General features: G+C 41.5%; 1 protein-coding gene across 1 annotated transcript in view; it reads left to right on the top strand.

Moving 5' to 3' along the window:
- The window catches only part of SMYD2 (SET and MYND domain containing 2), a 46,147-nt gene extending 28,301 nt beyond the window's left edge, over positions 1 to 17,846 (top strand). Inside the window, exons 7-12 of the mRNA XM_075595626.1 lie at positions 2,834 to 2,936; positions 8,694 to 8,804; positions 10,663 to 10,783; positions 13,464 to 13,638; positions 16,014 to 16,122; positions 17,196 to 17,846. Of these exons, the coding sequence (XP_075451741.1) occupies positions 2,834 to 2,936; positions 8,694 to 8,804; positions 10,663 to 10,783; positions 13,464 to 13,638; positions 16,014 to 16,122; positions 17,196 to 17,273 (697 nt within the window). The 3' untranslated portion in view covers positions 17,274 to 17,846. The remainder of the gene's footprint in view (positions 1 to 2,833; positions 2,937 to 8,693; positions 8,805 to 10,662; positions 10,784 to 13,463; positions 13,639 to 16,013; positions 16,123 to 17,195) is intronic.
- Positions 17,847 to 18,644: the final 798 nt, after the last annotated feature.

The raw sequence follows: 18,644 nt of genomic DNA, 5'->3' as shown, positions 1-18,644 counted from the left end.
TGTGCAGTATTGCAGCCAGCGGGAATAAAATGCTTCAATCCCTGCCTGAAAATACCTCAATGCACTCGGGCAGAAAACAGTCACAAACCTCAATACACCCGGGTATACCCGAATTCGTGGGACTAGCCGAGCTCGAATAAAGTGTGTCGCCAGTGTAGTTGTGCAATGAGAGATCAGAGTTGAAATACATGGAGGTGCAGAGGAGTGTAGAGCCATAAAAGGCTGGTGGAGAAGAGTTTTTTTTTGTAATTAACACAGAGGTTAAAATTAAGCCAGGAGAGTGATTTCAGGAGGTCAAAAGAAGACAAGAGTTTGAAGAGCAGGAGAGGATTCTGAGCAGTGACATTTCAAATGGATTGTAAAGGAGAGAGGTGTGAACCAGATAAAAGAATGATGCAATAATTAATACGGGAGAGAACGGGGGTGTTGGGGAGCAGAGGAAGGGACGTATCTTCGCAATGTTACGGAGGAAGAGATGACAAGGTTTGCCTTTTTTATATGAGGGGGGGGGTAAAACCTAGGCGTGCATGCGTGCGTGACTAGGTGGATAGTAAAGTTATTGACTATAAAGAAGAAAGTAACAGTGGGGCATGGTTTTGAAGGGAGTATGTGAAGCTCCGTCTTAAACACATTAGTTTTGTAGCAATGAAGGACCATCCAGGCAAAGATTGCCGAAAGGCAATCTGTGATTTGGGAGTCGACTGCAGGTGCGACGTTCAGGTGCAGAGGAGTTCATAAGGCACCCAGATCAAGCGTATATAGAGAAAAGAGTAAGGCACCTAAAACGGAGTTTTGAGGTACACCAACAGTGAGATCCATAGAAGCAGAGGACGGTCACAGAATGAATGGGGAAAGAGGTCGGCGAAAAACCAGAAGAGGGCAGAGCAATGGATGTTAAAAGTGAAAAATGTGCTGGAAAAGAATGTTCAAGAGTATTGAAAGCAGAGGAGAGCTGCAAAAGAATCAGAATGGAGTAGATTCCTGGGTTTGACAATATATGGATGTCACTAGCTATCTTTTTGAGTGTGGTTTCAGTTGAGTATGCTACGTGGAAGAGGGTCTAATAGATTTTGGGAGTTGAGAAAATGAAGTATGCGTAAAGAAAATGCATTCCAGAAGTTTTATAGAGGCAAAGGACATGAGTGATTAGTTTGTAGAGGAGGTAGCGTCCAAGGTGGTGTTCTTGAATAGATTGGACAGTAGCATGCTTAAAAAGAGATGGAAAGTAAGAGGTTTAAGGAGATGGGATGGACTGGGGTTGAGGCTGCATGTGGTGAAGGTTCTTTGTAACATGGGAAAAGGAGTCAAAGGTAGGAGGAGGATTAGAAAGGAGATATGTGAATGGGGCAGATTAGATTTCTCTGTGAAAAATTAGATGAGGTTCTGGTCAGAGTGGGAAAGGATAGAATGAAAAATCAGAACCATACAGACCGTCAAGGAAGGTGCAATTCTTATAGGTGCTGGAAGCAGTCTATTGGTGGAACCAAAGTAGGAAGTGGGAGAGAGGAGGCCAGATGCACGGGAAAGAGAGGGGGCATCAAGGTGGCACTTTAAGGTGAGAGAGGGATAACCAAGATTCAAAGTCCGAAAAGAAAATTAAGTGACTAAGTCGGAGGATGTAGTTATGTGGCTTTTAGATGACAACGTTAGATTAACCTGAAACATGAAAGTCCTCCTGATGCATAGTGTGAAAATACAAGCTGATTTCTCTCTATAATGATAGCCAGGAATATATGATGTGTAAGCATAATTGACAATACATTATATATAGATATATAGAGAGAGAGAGAGCGAGAGAGAGAGAACGAACAAGCCCCATAGTATAAAACCGTGTATATATATATAATGATGGTAAAGGGGGAGGGGGAAGAAAATGACTCACAAGGGTACAAGATATAAAAGCGTTTTGTGAAATATCACCACCATCCGGTATCTGCAGTGGGATCAAAAGTCCATCAGTCTCACAGAGATGAAGGGGCAGTGATCCGTCAGGATTTCCAGGGTGCCTCGGATATTAACAGCAAACGTCTCAGGATTCCAGAGAATGTCTCCTGTGCTGGATGGCCGCTTTACTGTTTCGCGCTCGAACCGGCCTGCTTCTGCGCATGCGTGATGACGTGATGACGCTCCCTGACGCGTTTCGTCAGGGTGATCCCCTTTGAAAAAGTCGCCCGTGTGCGACGAAACGCGTCAGGGAGCGTCATCACGCACGGACATTACGTCGAGAATCCCTTGCTGCAGTGGAAGTGCTGTATGCTGGGTGATAATGGGGAAAAGCGGGGTTGCAGACCTGCCTAAGACATGCAGATGAGCATACACTTGTATTTGCATATTTGCTTTCCTGTGGAGGGTTTTTGTCACTTTTTTTTACTCACCATAACTTAACTCAGTATATATGTGTGTATATATATATATATATATATATATATATATATATATATATATATATATATATAATTATTTTTTATATCAATACTGGAGTATAAAGTGTTTCCTTGTTTTTAGTCTCAGCATGCATCTAATGTCCTACATTAAAATAATGTAATATATTTCTATACATTCCTTTGTGGTACCCCACAAAAATATGTATGTATAAATAATCATACATACTTTCAAACTGTAGATCTATAATTTTTCTTTTCATCTCTTAATTTGCTATTTTAGTCTGTTGAGCCTTGGTACAATTCTTTTATTTCTCTGATGTTTGTATTTGCCGCCACTGCTTTTCACTAGTTTTCCTCCTTTTCTGCATTTTCATGCTTTGACATTAACATTAGTTGCACAAATAATTTGAATAAGTGAATACCGTGTTCATGCCGTCTGTTTCCTGCAGTGTTGCACTGATGAACCACAGCTGCTGCCCCAACGTGATTGTCACTTATAAGGGCATTGTAGCTGAAGTCCGAGCCGTGCAAGAGATCAACGCTGGAGATGAGGTAAAACTGATGTTTACTGCACAACCACCAAACACAAATGCACAACCGTCCTCTCCTAGCTGCATTAAAGCCTGCAGTTTTCTAACACTAGTGGTCTGTTCATATTTCTTAACTCCTAAAAAGAGGGTGATTTTTATTTTTAGAGCAGACAGAACCTGCCAAGGTAAACACGCAGGTCCTAGACCATTGAAGCTCTCGTGAACTGAATTTCCCATAGTTTCTTCTTTTCGATCTATTTACAAAATAGCTTTGGTTTTTACAGTTAACGTGATGTTTTCGTGTGACTGGTACTGTGTTTGTGCTGCTTTAGCACTGTCAACTTGTTACACGTTACTGGTAGGAATTTCTATGTACTTGAATGGAAACATCAGAATTTCATAGCAGATAAGAAGCACTTGGCCTTCCCAATCTGCCCACTCTCCTACCTGCTGTAAAATCTCAGACCCTGTGTAATACTTCTCTTGTATTTAGGAAAGCCTTCTATCCCAAGCATGATTATATTCCCTAAAGCGCCAATTCAAAGTTTTTTTTTTTTAACATAATTTTGAAGCGAGGGGTCGCTGGAGCTGAACCCTAATAATTTCAGCTCCCGGGGCTCCCTGCTTCTGGAGATATTGACCTCTGTAAGGCGTGTTGGTAGCTGCCCCGCTTGGCGATCATGGTTCATGTAATGACGGAGATTCGAAGCTCATGCGCACTGCTGGCCAAATAGGAAGCTATGATGTATTCAGGTTCGGCGTCCTGTTGGCCCATGTGACGCAAGAGCTGTACTCTTTAAACCCCAGCTAGTTTAGCCAACGTGGCTACTGGCACATCCTATGGCGGTTTGCATGTCTGGAAGCAGGGGGCCCCAAAGCAGAAATTAATTGTGGTTCAAGCCCCTGCTTCAAACCTGTGCTAAAAAAAAATAATAAACTGCATGAATTGCTCCTTTAACTGCTACCATGTCTGTTAGGAGGCTATTTCATAAATTCCCCACCCTGGCTGTGAAGTACTTAGTCACATTTCCCGTTAACAGCCACCCTCCAGCTCCAGAACATGGCATCTTGTTCTTTAATGTGCCATGATGTATATTGTCACGAATATTCTAGGCACGCATTGACACACAGAATACACTGCAATGCTACACTACACACCAGTGTAATATGTATCATTCCATCCCTATTGCCCTTTCTTTGTTCACTTTGTGTCGCCTATTGATTATAACAGATCAAAATCGACTATTTGCAAAAAAAACTATTGGAAACACACTGGTTAATTTCCAACTTTTCATGGAAATGATGTCGTTATCTCCAAATAGATATGCATGCCAGATTCACTTAATGACAACGAACAAGCGCAAATACCTATCAGATTAATCGGGCGATAAACCTGGTGAGAGTAAATACAAGCACAGACACAATTTAGAAGGGTGCTGCTCCCAAAATGGACCCGATCCAAGTCCAAAACAGGGACGTAGAAGCAAGGGGTCATGAGCGCACTCGCATCCAGGGTATATAAAAAGGAGAAAGAACATACACATATAGTGCAGGAGAGTATAGGATATGTGTGACTGGAAATAAATAGTATACAATATCACTCGCATTCTCCGTGAGTAATTCAGACTTCTCGGTTATTTAGGTGTTACCATCTCAGTTGATGATCTCAGCAACAATGTCAGTCAGCGTGCAATCGTGCACTGACCAAGGGGGAAGATTCCCATATGTGGAGATGAAGGAAACAGAGAACATAGTGCAAAATTGCTTTATAACACAAAAATATAAAAGTTTACATTCGGACGAAATATAGGACTCGGGCAATGGACCACCCCAGGGTCAGACACTGGCAGGAAAAACGGCACACCCTCCCTCTCAGGTGCTCCACCCGCGGCGGCCATCTACAGTGGAAATAGGCAGGAAGAAGGGACCTATTCTTAGCAGAATATCACCACCATACACCACGGGTGGACAGCACGGACAATAGAAAGACACTTGGCTCTGGTGTATGCTGTGATATACTTTGTATAATACAATGCCCTTATGTAGTAGAAAAGGAATGTACAAATAAGTGGCAGGGTTTAATGGTCTTCCTACACGTGCTGCACGGCGTTAAAGACACCCGATATATTACATGAAATGGGAAATAAGAGTCACATGTTTACAGCATATTCTGTATTCAAGTAAATAAATGTGAAGAACAAAACCGGTAAAATTTAGTCACGGAGGCCTGGGGCTGGTTCCAGCATTTTGCATAAATGAGTCTTTTTGAGATGGTTACCGGTTTCGCCGCTATTTCTCCCTCCAGGGTCCCCAATCAGGGTGTGACGTCATAGCCACGCTTACCCGTGCGCGTCATAGCCACGCCCATCTGTCGCTCAGAGCACTGAAGTCTATACACACAAAGCGTGCTTCACGTGCATGAGCATGCGTGCACACGCGCGCCAAGTATAAAACAAGCCTTACTCAATCTTTCTACCTGTGCCATCATTTGCACTCCCCCTCCCCCCCTCCCCCCTTACCAGCACTCATGACACAACGATGCGTGTACAATGTTTATGCATGGGAATGTACATGTTTATCATTATATTATAAACCAAAGACACATTTGTTTTCAAGCAATAAACTTCTTGCATGAATGACTGAATACCTTTAATATAAGCTTGTCTGTTGCCGACCTGGTCAATTCTGCGTTTGACCTTTTAAATAAGTAAATGGGGGTTAGGGGGGGGGGGAATCCACTTACTAATTTCCACACATTACTCAACATTTTGGAAGCAAGCAGAATTTTAGTTTTATTTCTGTGATTGTAGTCTTGAAAGCCAAGGGAAGAGCTAATGGCTGCAATAGTGCAATAAGGCCTTCATCAAACGAGTCGGTTTGTGAGACGTGTGCTCGAACAACATGGACATGACATTGAATAGACCTGTAACTTTCGGACCGACACCATAGATCTGGCTGTTTCATCAGAAACCAAGCTAAAATAAAGGTGCATACTGTGCTTTTCACTCAACGCGGACTTTGCTTCGGTTCAGTTACGTCTGCCTCTCGGGTTTTACTGCTTTACCTGAGATGCTGCTGTACTAGAGCCGGGCGGAACTGTCAGAATCCGTTTTGCGGAATTTCCCGCGCGTTCCCTTCAAAATCCGTTCCGCGGTGTAAAATCTGTTGACGGATTGTTTGTTTTCAATCCATGCGGAATAATCTGAAACCGCCGGTGGATACAATCCGCTGGTGGATTTCAAGCACCCAATCCGTGAATTGCATTTTCTGTGGTTTAAAAAAAGAAAAAATACGGAAAAGATGAATCGCCCTTTTTAAAAAAAAAAAAAAAAAAAAAACGGATTCGCAGAAATCCGCGCAACTAGGGAACCGGCCAATCCGAGGAGAGATGCAAATCCGCAAAAATAAATGTGCCCATCTCTACTACTGACCCCCTTATGTATTAATTTCATAATTTATTCACAAGGGATTATTAGAAAAAGCCTATGTGCTAAAAGCAGAACCAACCCTGGTAATATGAGAGAATAATCTTTCTGCAAGACATTCCCATGCAATCACTTACTTGATCTGTGACCCCTGTATTGGCCGAGAGTTGATTCCTGTAAGAAGTTGCAAAAACCCTTATATTGCCTTAAATCCTGTTTTATTAAGTTGCAAATACTGTATATCAGCCATCATATTGTTTATATGTTGGATCATCCCTATTCATCATACATGGATTTTCATGCATCTTGTATGCCAGTGATAACTTTGCATGAAATGATGCTGTGAATAAAGTTGACTGATAAACTGGGTTGTTTTAAGAATCCACAAATATGTGACCACAAACCTATACAAAAAAATGAGCATTGCTTGTGTTTTCATATGTTGAGGCAATAACCCAGCCTTTTTGTTCGTGTTTTAATAATAAATAGTTGCTGAAAGACCCAGAAAAGTTAGATTCATTGCAGGTTAAATTACATTTTGGGACCAACATGGAAATAATACAGAAGAGGTATGCACGAGACTGGTTGTGGTGTGTAGATTTTATGAGCTCTGAGATGTTTTAGTTCTAAATAGACCTAACCTATAGTGAGTTAGTTTACAGTGTCATATGGTTTATGCCCTAATGGGAAGTAAACGTCTGTAGGGCACACTAGCCGTTAAAGATGCAATTAAAGCAGCTTAAATAAAAATACATTTTAATAATTTTTTGTTTTAATATACAGTATGCAGACTTTGATTACCTTTTATTGAAAACGAATTACCTAAGCTGACAATCTATTTGGTTCTCTCGTGATCGATCAGCAAAATCCAGTTTCCCAGGGTTCACTAAATGGCTGCCTTTCAGTTTCAAATCAATCCTACAGTCAATGGAACTCAGCAGCTACAATGTATTCTTATATTACTAAGGTAACATTATCTACTGTTACAGTTTGCAGAATATTGGCAACAAATTATCACAAACGGCACAGTGTTGCAAAGATCTTGCACTGCTGGGGAGGTGTGCTAAAGCCTGCTATAGAAGCAAAAGATGGTCGGTATATTAAAACTAAATAAAAATGTCAGTAAGAGTTAAAAATTTAAAATACAAAAAGGTGGCAAGTATTATCTAATACTACAGGACTGATTTATTTAAAAAACAAAAAAAAATAACATGTAGGATATTGCTCGGATTGCTCCTTTAAAACATGGTATGAAGGGCTAGCCACACACAGTCTTAATGAACTAGCTAGCAGTTTGTGGACAGTTGGCAATCATTGCAGTGGGAATGGCTGCATGGAATGAAAGACATTTCTGCCACTATTCACTCTTAATCCTGTTTTTTGCATAAGCCTGGTTACTATTTGGAATCTTTATGAGTGCCTCAGTAGGACTTTAAACATTAAGCAGATATTCCTGTTAAATAAACTTGGAAATGCCATGGGTTTCCGCAGCACATTACAGTGAATAATGTACTTTCACCAGCTGCTACTCTCGTTCCGTTAACTTGTCCTCTGTTTCCACCTTTTGGCTTTGTGCAGTAATTACAGCTACCTTGATAATAAATGTGCCATCAGTTAGCAACAGAGCACTGACCAGCAGAGCTTCACTGCAGTTGGTTCCTCTGGCATGTGACGTCTCTCCCTTTCCTGTTCCCCTCACAACCCACTTAATTTATTGAAGCAGGAATCCCAGAATCCTTGAAAATCCTCAAGGTTGTAGAGTTGACTTACCTACTTCTGAATAGAAAATAATATTGCTTGCTATTAACTGTGTGTGCAAGGGTGCACTTCTTCTTTTATGGCAGCTGTTGCAAAGGGTTCAACAAGGACAATAGAGGTCATGTAAACACTGTCAATTGATTTGGCCGTCAGGTGTCTCATTGCAAAGCGCTGCTTAATAAATATGGGCCAGACATAACTATGATCAGAATCCTATTTATATTGGTAACGCATTTAGACCATACATCTGAGGTTTAAATGATTCGTTTTGTTAATGAGTTTATTTAGTTTAATAATAGTATGAGTTACTAGTATATAATGAATAGCATACATTATAAATATATCCCTATATTTTGGAGGGCTGAATAGGTATTATTCATATAATATCACCATGTGCTAAGAATGTTAACTTCAGGACGTAGAAGACCATCAAAATAACTGAACTTGGTACTTTCCTTTTTATCAGTGGTTTTTTTTTTTTTTTTTTTTTACAGAAGCCTTTTTCATAAGATTGTTTTTTCATTAGTAATCCTGTACTGACCCGCTTTTGCTCCACCAGGATGCCATTTTACCTAATTCTCCATTTTGTTTTGCAGATTTTCACCAGCTACATTGATTTGTTGTATCCCACTGAAGATAGAAATGACAGACTTATAGATTCTTATTTCTTTAACTGTGACTGCAAAGAGTGTTCCACAAAAGCCAAGGTATGGGAGTTATGGAGAGTGTTATTCATTAAACTGCAATGGTGCCGTCTGGTGCCAGAGTTTTCCGTCCGATAGTACCTCAATCGGCACTATCACCGTTTAATACATAGCCCCATTGAGTACAGATGATGCATCATTATTGGGGGCTTTGGGGGGCTTTTATTCTACTTTCTCAGCATCGTGGCTAATCTAAGGGGTGTTGAGCATGAGCCTGTGGCATCATCATTTCTCGAATAGGAGTTATTATAATGCTTCTTGGTAACTGTGAGATTTGTTTTCTGTATGCACGTTGAAACATTTATTTACACTTTTCATTTTTATATGACTTATTTCAGTAACTAATTATCCAGCCTTGTTCCCAGAGAGCTAGTGCTGAAGTACCGTCAGGTCTATGTTGATGTTTAGGCCAATGACATCTGTGTGTTCTACCACAAGGACTATAATTACATGCGGTGTCCTTCACTACATAACGTTGCAAGAGTTAGGTTGTGCTCATAGTGCCGGCGACGCGACATCGACCGAAAACAAAAGCATTGTTGCCGCCGCCGCGTGCGCTTATAGTGCGTGCGACGGCAACAAAGCAACGTCGCCGTCGCGAAAACTGGTAGCTGGCAAAATTAGATTTTTCGAGGGCTGTCTCTTCACGTGACGGTCATTGAACCAATCGAATTGCCGGAATTACGCGCCGACGCTGCCCGGCGTGGCGACGGGTGACGTCACCCGTCGTGTCGCCATCGACGGCACTATAGGCACGGCCTTAGAAGGATTATTGTCAATACATTAGTAGCCATCACTAGTCAGAGAATCATAAATAGGACCACTACATTTCAATCTTTCTTATTGGGGCACCAGGGCACAAGTGTGCCCCTGTGAAAGCAGCAGAACGAAAGATGGGTTTGAAGTAAATAAACCAAATGTAACCACTGCAGTGATCTGCCGATCACAAGGGTTTACCCACCTGCTATTGTTTTCGGTCCAGTTACCTGCATTCTTCCTTTCTTGTTATAGCAGTGATGATAAAAATAAGGCTGCGCATATAGTGCCTGGCGACGTGACGTCGCTCCAAAACAAATCCATTTACTCCGTCGCAAGCACTTGTAGTAAGCACGACGGAGCGACGTCACGACAACATTTTTAAGCCGGGTAAATTTGATTTTTTTTAGAGACAGTCGCCACATGTGACTGTCTCTAAACCAATCAGAGAGCGCTGCCCGCCCCCTTCATGACGCCAGCGACGTCGCTTAAAACTGAATTATAACTTTCGCTAGTGGCGACGGGTGACGTCATCGGTCGCGTCGCTGGCACTATAAGCGCGGCCTAAGCTTCACAACGGCTGTGCAAAGATATGTAATGGCTCTTAACCCCTGCGCTGCCTGTGGGGCGATGGAAGCTTTGAAAGGCATTGCTGGCCCCTTTATTTGTAAAGAACCTTTATTTGCTAATGATACTCTGAAGGGCGGGGAGCGTGCATGTCTGCTACCTCTGTCTTTAGCTTGTCCAGTCCCATTGGAGAACTAGTCAGGGCTACGCTCTGGCACTTTGCTCAAAGGGTGCTGCTCAACAGTGACATCACATACAGGGGGAACTATAGCAAATCAACCCCCCCCTCACGCTTCTTACCATACTGACTAGCTCTGCATATTTATATGATACTTTCTGAAAATGAAGAGGGGGAAAAATTTTTTAAGTTCTCTCTCTATCCAATGTAAGTCAATGGAACATAAAATTAGCTCATTTCTCTCCCACATCTACCTACGTTGCCCAGTATGCTGATGACGATGTTTAATGAATTAACCAGAATGTCTTTTCTTCACCGGTTTTTACTTGTGATTAATATGACCTGATCTGCTTTCTGCAGGATGCAGCGAAATTGGAGATCCGAAAACGAAATGATCCACCCGATCCAGAGACCATACGAGACACGATTAAATATGCTCGGAATGTGATTGAGGAGTTCAGGAGAGCGAAGCATTACAAAAATATCCTTTTACTTTCACTTTTTATTTTTCCGCAGGACCCTATTACTCAAGGGGTTAGACATTTGAAAAAGCATGTGTTTTATTTTTTATTAATTTTTTTGTGTTTAGTTTTTACCTTTTTTTTTTTTTTTTTTAAACATTGCATAAATACTGGGAAGGTAACAACCCTTGTTCACGGCAGGTCCTGCAAAAAAAAATTATGACTCATTACCACCAAATGTATTTCAAACACCTATATGGATACATACTGTATGCCTTCCCAAAACACACAGAATATACAAGAAAAACATCATTTGAAGTTAGCTGGTATTCCTTGCTGTTTAATGTGTGTTTTTAATAGTGCACATTATAATCCTAGCAAAGGTAGGATAATATGAGTTAAATGTCCCATTGTCTTTTATAAGCCTGTCGATGATACGTTAAGTGCACTATTTTTTATTTTCACAAATGGGCAGTTTTTTTATTGGAAACTATTTGTGTCCCTTAATTATTCACATTGTATATGTGCTTCTAGAACCATATAGATTCTTTCCTTTGCGTAAAATTCTAATCTTCTCTGTTTATCTTTAATACAGCAGACAGAGACTCAGATTCTTTTTAGAACACGCCCTTCTGGGTTTCGTGTCATGAAAGTTTTAATTTAATGGGGGAGTGCTCATATTTCAGCTGTATTTGTCATGTTCAGCGCTAGGGCTCCATGCTTGTTGTTTCTCAAGGGGTAGCATGGCAGCCCTAAAAAGATGTCCACTCCCTCATTGGTCAAACTTCAGCTGGCGCATCTATAATTGTCATTTTGCTCAGAGGCAGAAGTTTGCATCTGTGGCATTTCCAGCAAATCTTCATGCTCGGGGATGTAAGAAAATGTACAAAAACGTCATCGTTCAAATAATTTAAAGGCACACAGCAAATAACTGGTTTCTGGATACTTTCAAGGCAAGCAGTTTGTCTTTAAGATAACACAATGATAATCCCTGCCAGCTGCAGTTTGGCTGATGGGAATCTAGATCTCTTAAAGCAGCAACCCCTCAAATATTTTTCTGTCTTAAAACTTACCGGATCCAGGGGGTCCATTGGACCTGACCCAGGGCCCCCGTTGAGATACTGTTGTTTTTGTAGGCCGGTTTTGACATGCAAAATGACACAAAAAGATGCTTTTGGAAGTTTCTAAGGGGTGCGGTAGTGAATGCTGACCCAAGGCCAGTTTTTGTCCACAGAGCAAATGTATTTGGCTGATGGACAAACGTAATTAACTACAAGTACTACAAGCAGCGTGGATTGCTGCTTTAAGAGACGGAAACTATAGGCCTGCAGAGAGAGAATACACTGGATTTGTGGCTCTTAAATATCAGCATGTTTGTTTTATTTACTCCCTCAAACATTGGGGACATGTTCTTAACTTTTTATGGGTGGAAGAGGACAGGCAACTTATATTAGTATTGAAAGCACGCTTATTTATCATACTATGAAAAGCAGGGGTATTATACCTTGCTATAATGTTTTTTGGATGGGCTTCATCAACCTGTTCATACACCGTTTGCATAAGACCTTTCTTGTAAGGCCACAAGTCCCTGTCACCGTTTTTTTTAAAATTATTTTATACTTCAGATTTGTTAAGTGTGTATGTGAGATAGATCTATAAATATATATAATCTATATATCTCTGTGAAATTACTCAGAGGCAAAAATATGATAGAGAATGAGCTCTTTTAAAAGAAAAACCTATGAGATATTTACACAAATATACTGTAAATATATATATCTATTATATATATATATATATATCTAACAGAAACCTTTACATATAAATGCTCCAGACTTTGACAAAGGAATAATTAAGTCCTAGGTTACTCGCAACGGTCCCAAATAAAATGTCCACAGATTGATGTAATGAATAAGTTTTCCCAATAGATTAAATCCAGGTAGGGATAATTATAGAGTGGTTTTTTTTCCAGCTTCTTTAGGGGAATACCAAATCCCAAGAGATATATAAAAAAGCAAAAAAATAAAATATATATATATATATATATAGAGAGAGAGAGAGAGAGAACCCCCCCCCTCCCAAATATACAACCGTAAACAAAGAAGCCCCAATGCACATCCAATATGACATTTTGTTCATTTCTGTTTTTTTCCTCGTAATTATGGGTCATTTAGTTAATTTAAAAAAAAAAAATTGACCAAAACATATCAAGCCTAGATAACCCTTCAGCAGGTACCTATATCACAACTATATGTAGAAATAAACTAAATAATTTGTCCATATAGACATAGGGTGGGCAACTCCAGTCCTCAAGGGCCACCAACAGGCCAGGCTTTCCCTGCTTCCGCACAGGTGGCAGTCTTTGAATAGCCTGAACCTGACCTGTTGGTGGCCTTGAGGACTGGAGTCGCCCACCCCTGGTATAGATACTGTACTCGCAAACAAATGTAAAACAAATTGCCTGGAAACAATGCAAAAGACCCCCGTTAATGCAGACTGGTAACCTCTGAGGGGCATTCTTCCAAGATGATTGTTTAGCATTTGTTTGTAAGTGTACAGTATCTATACTTGCTTTTATTGATATTTCCATGAAATACTGTTTTACACTATGTATATGTATAAGAACAATGGAGAATGTTATCTAACGGTGCAGTGAGAGACTGTATGAGCAGCCGCTTCTTTTTCTTGACTGCACGCCACCCCCCAGCGAGCTGCTGGAGATTTGTGAGCTGAGTTTGGATAAGATGGGAGCTGTGTTTGAGGAGAGCAATGTCTACATGTTACACATGATGTACCAAGCTATGGGCGTTTGCCTCTACATGCAAGACTGGGACGGAGCCCTTAAGTATGGGCAAAAAATTATCAAACCATACAGGTAATGAGTCTGAAACAATACAGTGCCTTAGGCAATGTTAAAGCTGCAGTTCAGGCAATATCCTGCATGTGTGTTTTTTTTAATAAATCAGTTCTGTAGTAAGAAAAAATACTTTTAGCATTTTCTGTTTTAAAAAACAACAACTTTGAAAGACCAATTTTCTTGTATTCTATTTTAACAAGCATGCTTGTTCCTATAGCAACGATTTACATTCCCCATTTTTAAAGATGTCGCCAAACTTTGCCGATCAATAGACGGAGAACGAATTGACCGGCAGCTATGCAGTTCTTTAGGTAATTAGAGATTGCCCACATGAAACTATTGAAGTAAAAAAATAAATAAAAAATAAAAAAAAAGACTGAACTGCAGCTTTAATAACTTGTTTGATGGACTGTGTCGAAGTAACTGATTTGATAATCTAGCCATGGAAATAATACAAAATATTATGAGCAATCATTAGAAAATTTGGGACCATGCAAAGGAAATCCTGTTCATCCTGTATCACATGACCGCTAAAACCACCTGTAGCAGTTGTCCGCAAATGTCTGATTTGTGTATTACTTTAGCAGCATTTGTCGCAGCTGCAGTATAATTAACAATATTTAATTATACTGTAAACAATAATTTAGCACACATTTAAAAAAAGTTGTGTTAAACGATAACTTGTATTACTTTGCTGCCACACACTGCAAAGGGAGAATGTCTTAACCCAGTGCCATCTCAAGTCTACATAGATGTCTGAGAATACATTTGCTTACGTAGATTTCATAACCTCTAATACTTCGACTTGGGGTACAGGTTTTTAAGGTGGTCTTTAACACGCGCGGGTGTATAGATTCAGCTGTAGTTCTACATGATAGAGACGGTTCCCTGCATTGTGTCTCACTCAGAGATACAACACATGCACTTTTCAAGTGTTCAGCGGTCAGTACAACAGTATTTTGACTTCAAAGCCAAATTTGGAACACTGTGTTCTTGTCAAGTGGGAAGTGAAAGTAGTCTGATGTCCCCAGAACTAATTGTAGTGAAAACCGGACGTACTGGGATATGGCAAAATTATATACACATGACATGCCTGACGTCCTATGATGCAGGTTTTAGGATTGTAAACCTGCTTCTTAAAGCAGAAGTTTCTCCTACTTGTGTTTTTTTTTTTAACATTCCTCCCTCTTATGTACATAGGTGGAAGCAGTTGGTCTCTGAAGCTGAAACAACGTAATTTTGGCTCCTGGACCGGTTTAACGAAATGCATACCTGTAAACGTAGCGTCGGTTCCATCCCCACCAGGGGAAACAAAATGGCGGGTTAAAGCTCCCGCAGTATGCGGGCCAATAGGAAACCGTGATATCTGTTGTGGCTTCCTATTGGCCCGTGTGACACGGGGCACTTACGCAACCTGGAAGTACCGGCGCCAGTGTTCCCGGTATATATCTCAGGAACCAGGGACCTCCTTCCCACCTATGTACAAAAAAAAGGAGGGCAAACTGCTTCTTTAGGCTGAGTCCCCGGTGGTGACGGCGGCGTGTGCGCCTCACACCAGACGCTCACCTCAATCAGGCCGGCCCCAGTGGGTTCTGCTGTCTTGGCTCACGAAGCGCTGTGGCGCGTCAGCCAGTAGGGAAGACAAGAAATGTGTCTTCCCGTCCGGCAACGCGGTCACGTGGTGGCTCGGAGCCAATGGCGGGGAGGGGGGGGAAGCTCCAATTCTTCTCTACGGTCAATGTATATGTTTCTGTTACAGTGCAAATGAGACATTCAATATCATTTCTATGAAACTAGACTTTCACAACAGTAATTGTCTTTTGGAGATTGAAGCAGAAACAATATATATATTTATGGCCTACAGACCACAGGCCAGTGATTTTTCAACCAGGGTTCTGCGAGCACCCCTCGGGTTCAGTGGCCCCCCCAGGCCCTGCGGCACTCCCACATAGCAGTGATCCGGCAGCAGCAGCCGCCCGGTCACTGCTCATTCCTCTCCCTGGCTGACAGGAGGAAGAGGAAACATCAGCCCGAGAGCCGGCTCCCTGAAATAGACTGTGTGTGTATGCGCGCGCGATGTGGGGGGGGGGGGGGGGGGAGTGTGTGTGTGTATGGGGGAGAGTGTGAGGGAAGAGATGAAACAAAGGGGGGTTGATGTTCCCCAGAATTTCACAATCGAATTCTGGGGTTCCCTAACCAAAAAAGGTTGAAAACCACTGCCGTAGACCTTTAACTTGAGAAGATGTTGAGGACAGTATAGTCAACTGAACACAAGGCAAAATACAAGATCTAATCTTACTCACAATAAGGACTTCTTTTCTTCACTGGCAGACAAACAATGGAGAACCTCGATGAACCAAGCCCAACACGTAACACATGCTCTTGTTTTGCAGTAAGCACTATCCTTCGTATTCTTTGAATGTCGCTTCCATGTGGCTGAAATTAGGCAGACTTTATATGGGGCTTGAAAAGAGAACAGCTGGCTCAAAGGCTTTAAAAAAGGTATGTATCTGTTCACCTTACAAGTCATGCAGATAAACACAATACAAAACGTCTCTAGATTTATTTTATTTTTTTTCCCACGTTGCCATTAATGTTTAAACCTTTATACTCAAAAAGGAGTATCCGGTTGTTTTATTGGCAGATACTGAAAGTACTTCTGAAACGTGTGTTGTGAGTAATCTAAACACTGTCTTGTGTTGGGTGTGACAGAGCTATACTGTGGATGTTGCTACAGTAAATGAAAACCCAAGATAGCTGTACTTCTTTAGTTGACACTGGATTACCGGTGTCTTTCCCCCCCCCCCCCCTTCTATGCGCTCCGTTGCCCCCCCCCCCCCCCCCACCCCCCATGTTCCCAAGCTATTTGTAGTGTGTGCCGGTTTTGGGACACAAACTACAATTATGGCCGCACGGTCATGAATAGAAAGATACATCATCTCCCAATGACCTTGCAACTTTCTATTGGCTGCTGGAGTGAGCCCCGCGGACATCTTGTCTCTTACGGGGCAAGTATTCCTGTCCATGTGGACAAACCTGCTCTGTCATCAGGGACGATGGGCGACCTTGGAGGTCAGGGGAAGAACGTGGTTCAGGTAAACGAAGGCAAATGGCAAGCTCCACGGCAAATCATTTAGTCCAGTGTTTCTCAAGCAAGCAAGTTTAGCACCTTCTTTAATATTTGTATAGCGAGCCCGGAGAATTGCAGAACCAGGGCCGACTGGGCCCGGTTCTGGAGTTACACTAATGCTGCCGCTTTCAGGTCTCAAATTTGCTGTCCAGATGTGACTCGGTCCCATTTTGTATGTGGCACATAAGTCTCATCTTAAAATGCAAGGGTTCTTAACTCCAGTCCTCAAGACCCCTCCACGTTTTCAGGATACCCCTGCTTCAGTACAGGTGGCTCATTCAGTGGCTCTTTGACTGAGCCACCTGTGCTGAAGCAGGGATATCCTGAAATCCTGACCCGTTGGGCGCTCTTGAGGACTGGAGTTGAGAACCCCTGTTATAATGTATGCACTCACCCTTTCTCCCTGTCATTTAAACTACCCTTTTTGATGTCATTTTTTCCTCAGGCTCTGGCTATAATGGAAGTGGCTCATGGCGCGGACCATCCTTACCTATCGGAGATCAAAAAGGAACTAGAACACTAAAGTGAAAGATCAATGCAACATACCTCTATTTAAACATGTCAGGAATGCTAATATGTTTGTCAACATTTGAATGCTTTTACATGTAATGCTATTTAACCCTATGGAGCTTAACAACTGGTATAAATATCTGTTCTATTCTTGTGGTGTTCTGCCGTGGCGTATAAGCCTCTTGATAAACGTGAGGGGCCATTACACCTTGAATTAAGTGGTCGCAACAGATTTCTTCTGTACATTTCTCCAAATTTATTTAACATATTCACTTAATAGGAATAGATGAGCTCCATAGGGTTTGCAGCATTTTCGAGATATGACTGGTATTGAAACATTTGTTGACTAGTTGCAATTTTACATGCCCATCACTTATTTTGGAATTTATTTTAACGTTTGGACGAAACTTTATCAATTTGACTTCATTTTTGATTTTTCAATTATTATTATTATTATTATAATGCTGTGCTTTTTGCAAGCCTATGCCTGGACGATCTGCATAAATTAACCAAAGTTTGCCTGCAAGTTTTATTACATAATTACTGTCACACGCTGCCATGTAATAAAAACACCAAAAAAACTCAATGGTGTGAGATTTGGAGTTTGTTTATACCAGGGATCTCAAACTTGGCCCTCAAGGGCCACCAACAGGCCAGCTTTTAGGGATATCCCTGCTTCAGCACAGGTGGCTCAGTCTTTGAGCCCCTGAAAAGACCCCCCTCTGACTCTCCTCTCTTCCCCCCCCCCTCACATCTCTCACTTCTCCCCCCCCCCCTCACATCTCTCACTTCCCCCTTACTCACTTTTCTGGTTGCATAAGTATTTAGCCCCTTAAGCCAGTCCTTGGTAGAAGCACCTTTTTTTCAGCAGTTACTGCTGAGTCCTTTTGAATAGGTCTCTTATTAGCTTTGCACAGTAGGATGGTAACATTTTTGCCAATTATTCCCAGGAAAACTGATCCAAAAAGTTACATTTTTGTCTCGTCTGACCACAAAACCTTTTTCCACATCTCTGCAGTATCTGTATGCTTTTTTTTCGCAAGTTCAATTGAACTTTTGGGTTCATTTGAGTTCTAAATTGCAACCGTTACATCTGGTGCAAACTCAACTCAACTCAACACTGCACATCACCAAGTCAACACCATCCCAACTGTCAAGCATGGTGGTTGCAACATCATGTTATGGGGATGCTTCTCTTCAGCTGGGACTGGGAAGCTTGCCAGGATAGAGGGTTGAATGGGTGGTGCAAAGTACAGGTGAATCCTTGAGGAAAAAACCTGTTGAATCTGACAAGACTCTGGGGTCAATGTATACAAAGAGGAGGGGAGCGCTGGTAAAGCCACAAGAACTGAATAACAACCTATACAAAATATATTTTAAAAAT

Source organism: Ascaphus truei, chromosome 4 (genome assembly GCF_040206685.1).
Source record: "Ascaphus truei isolate aAscTru1 chromosome 4, aAscTru1.hap1, whole genome shotgun sequence".
Taxonomy (NCBI): Eukaryota; Metazoa; Chordata; class Amphibia; order Anura; family Ascaphidae; genus Ascaphus; species Ascaphus truei.
The sequence above is the reverse complement of the archived record's forward strand: the minus strand, read 5'-3'. Positions and strand labels throughout refer to the sequence as shown.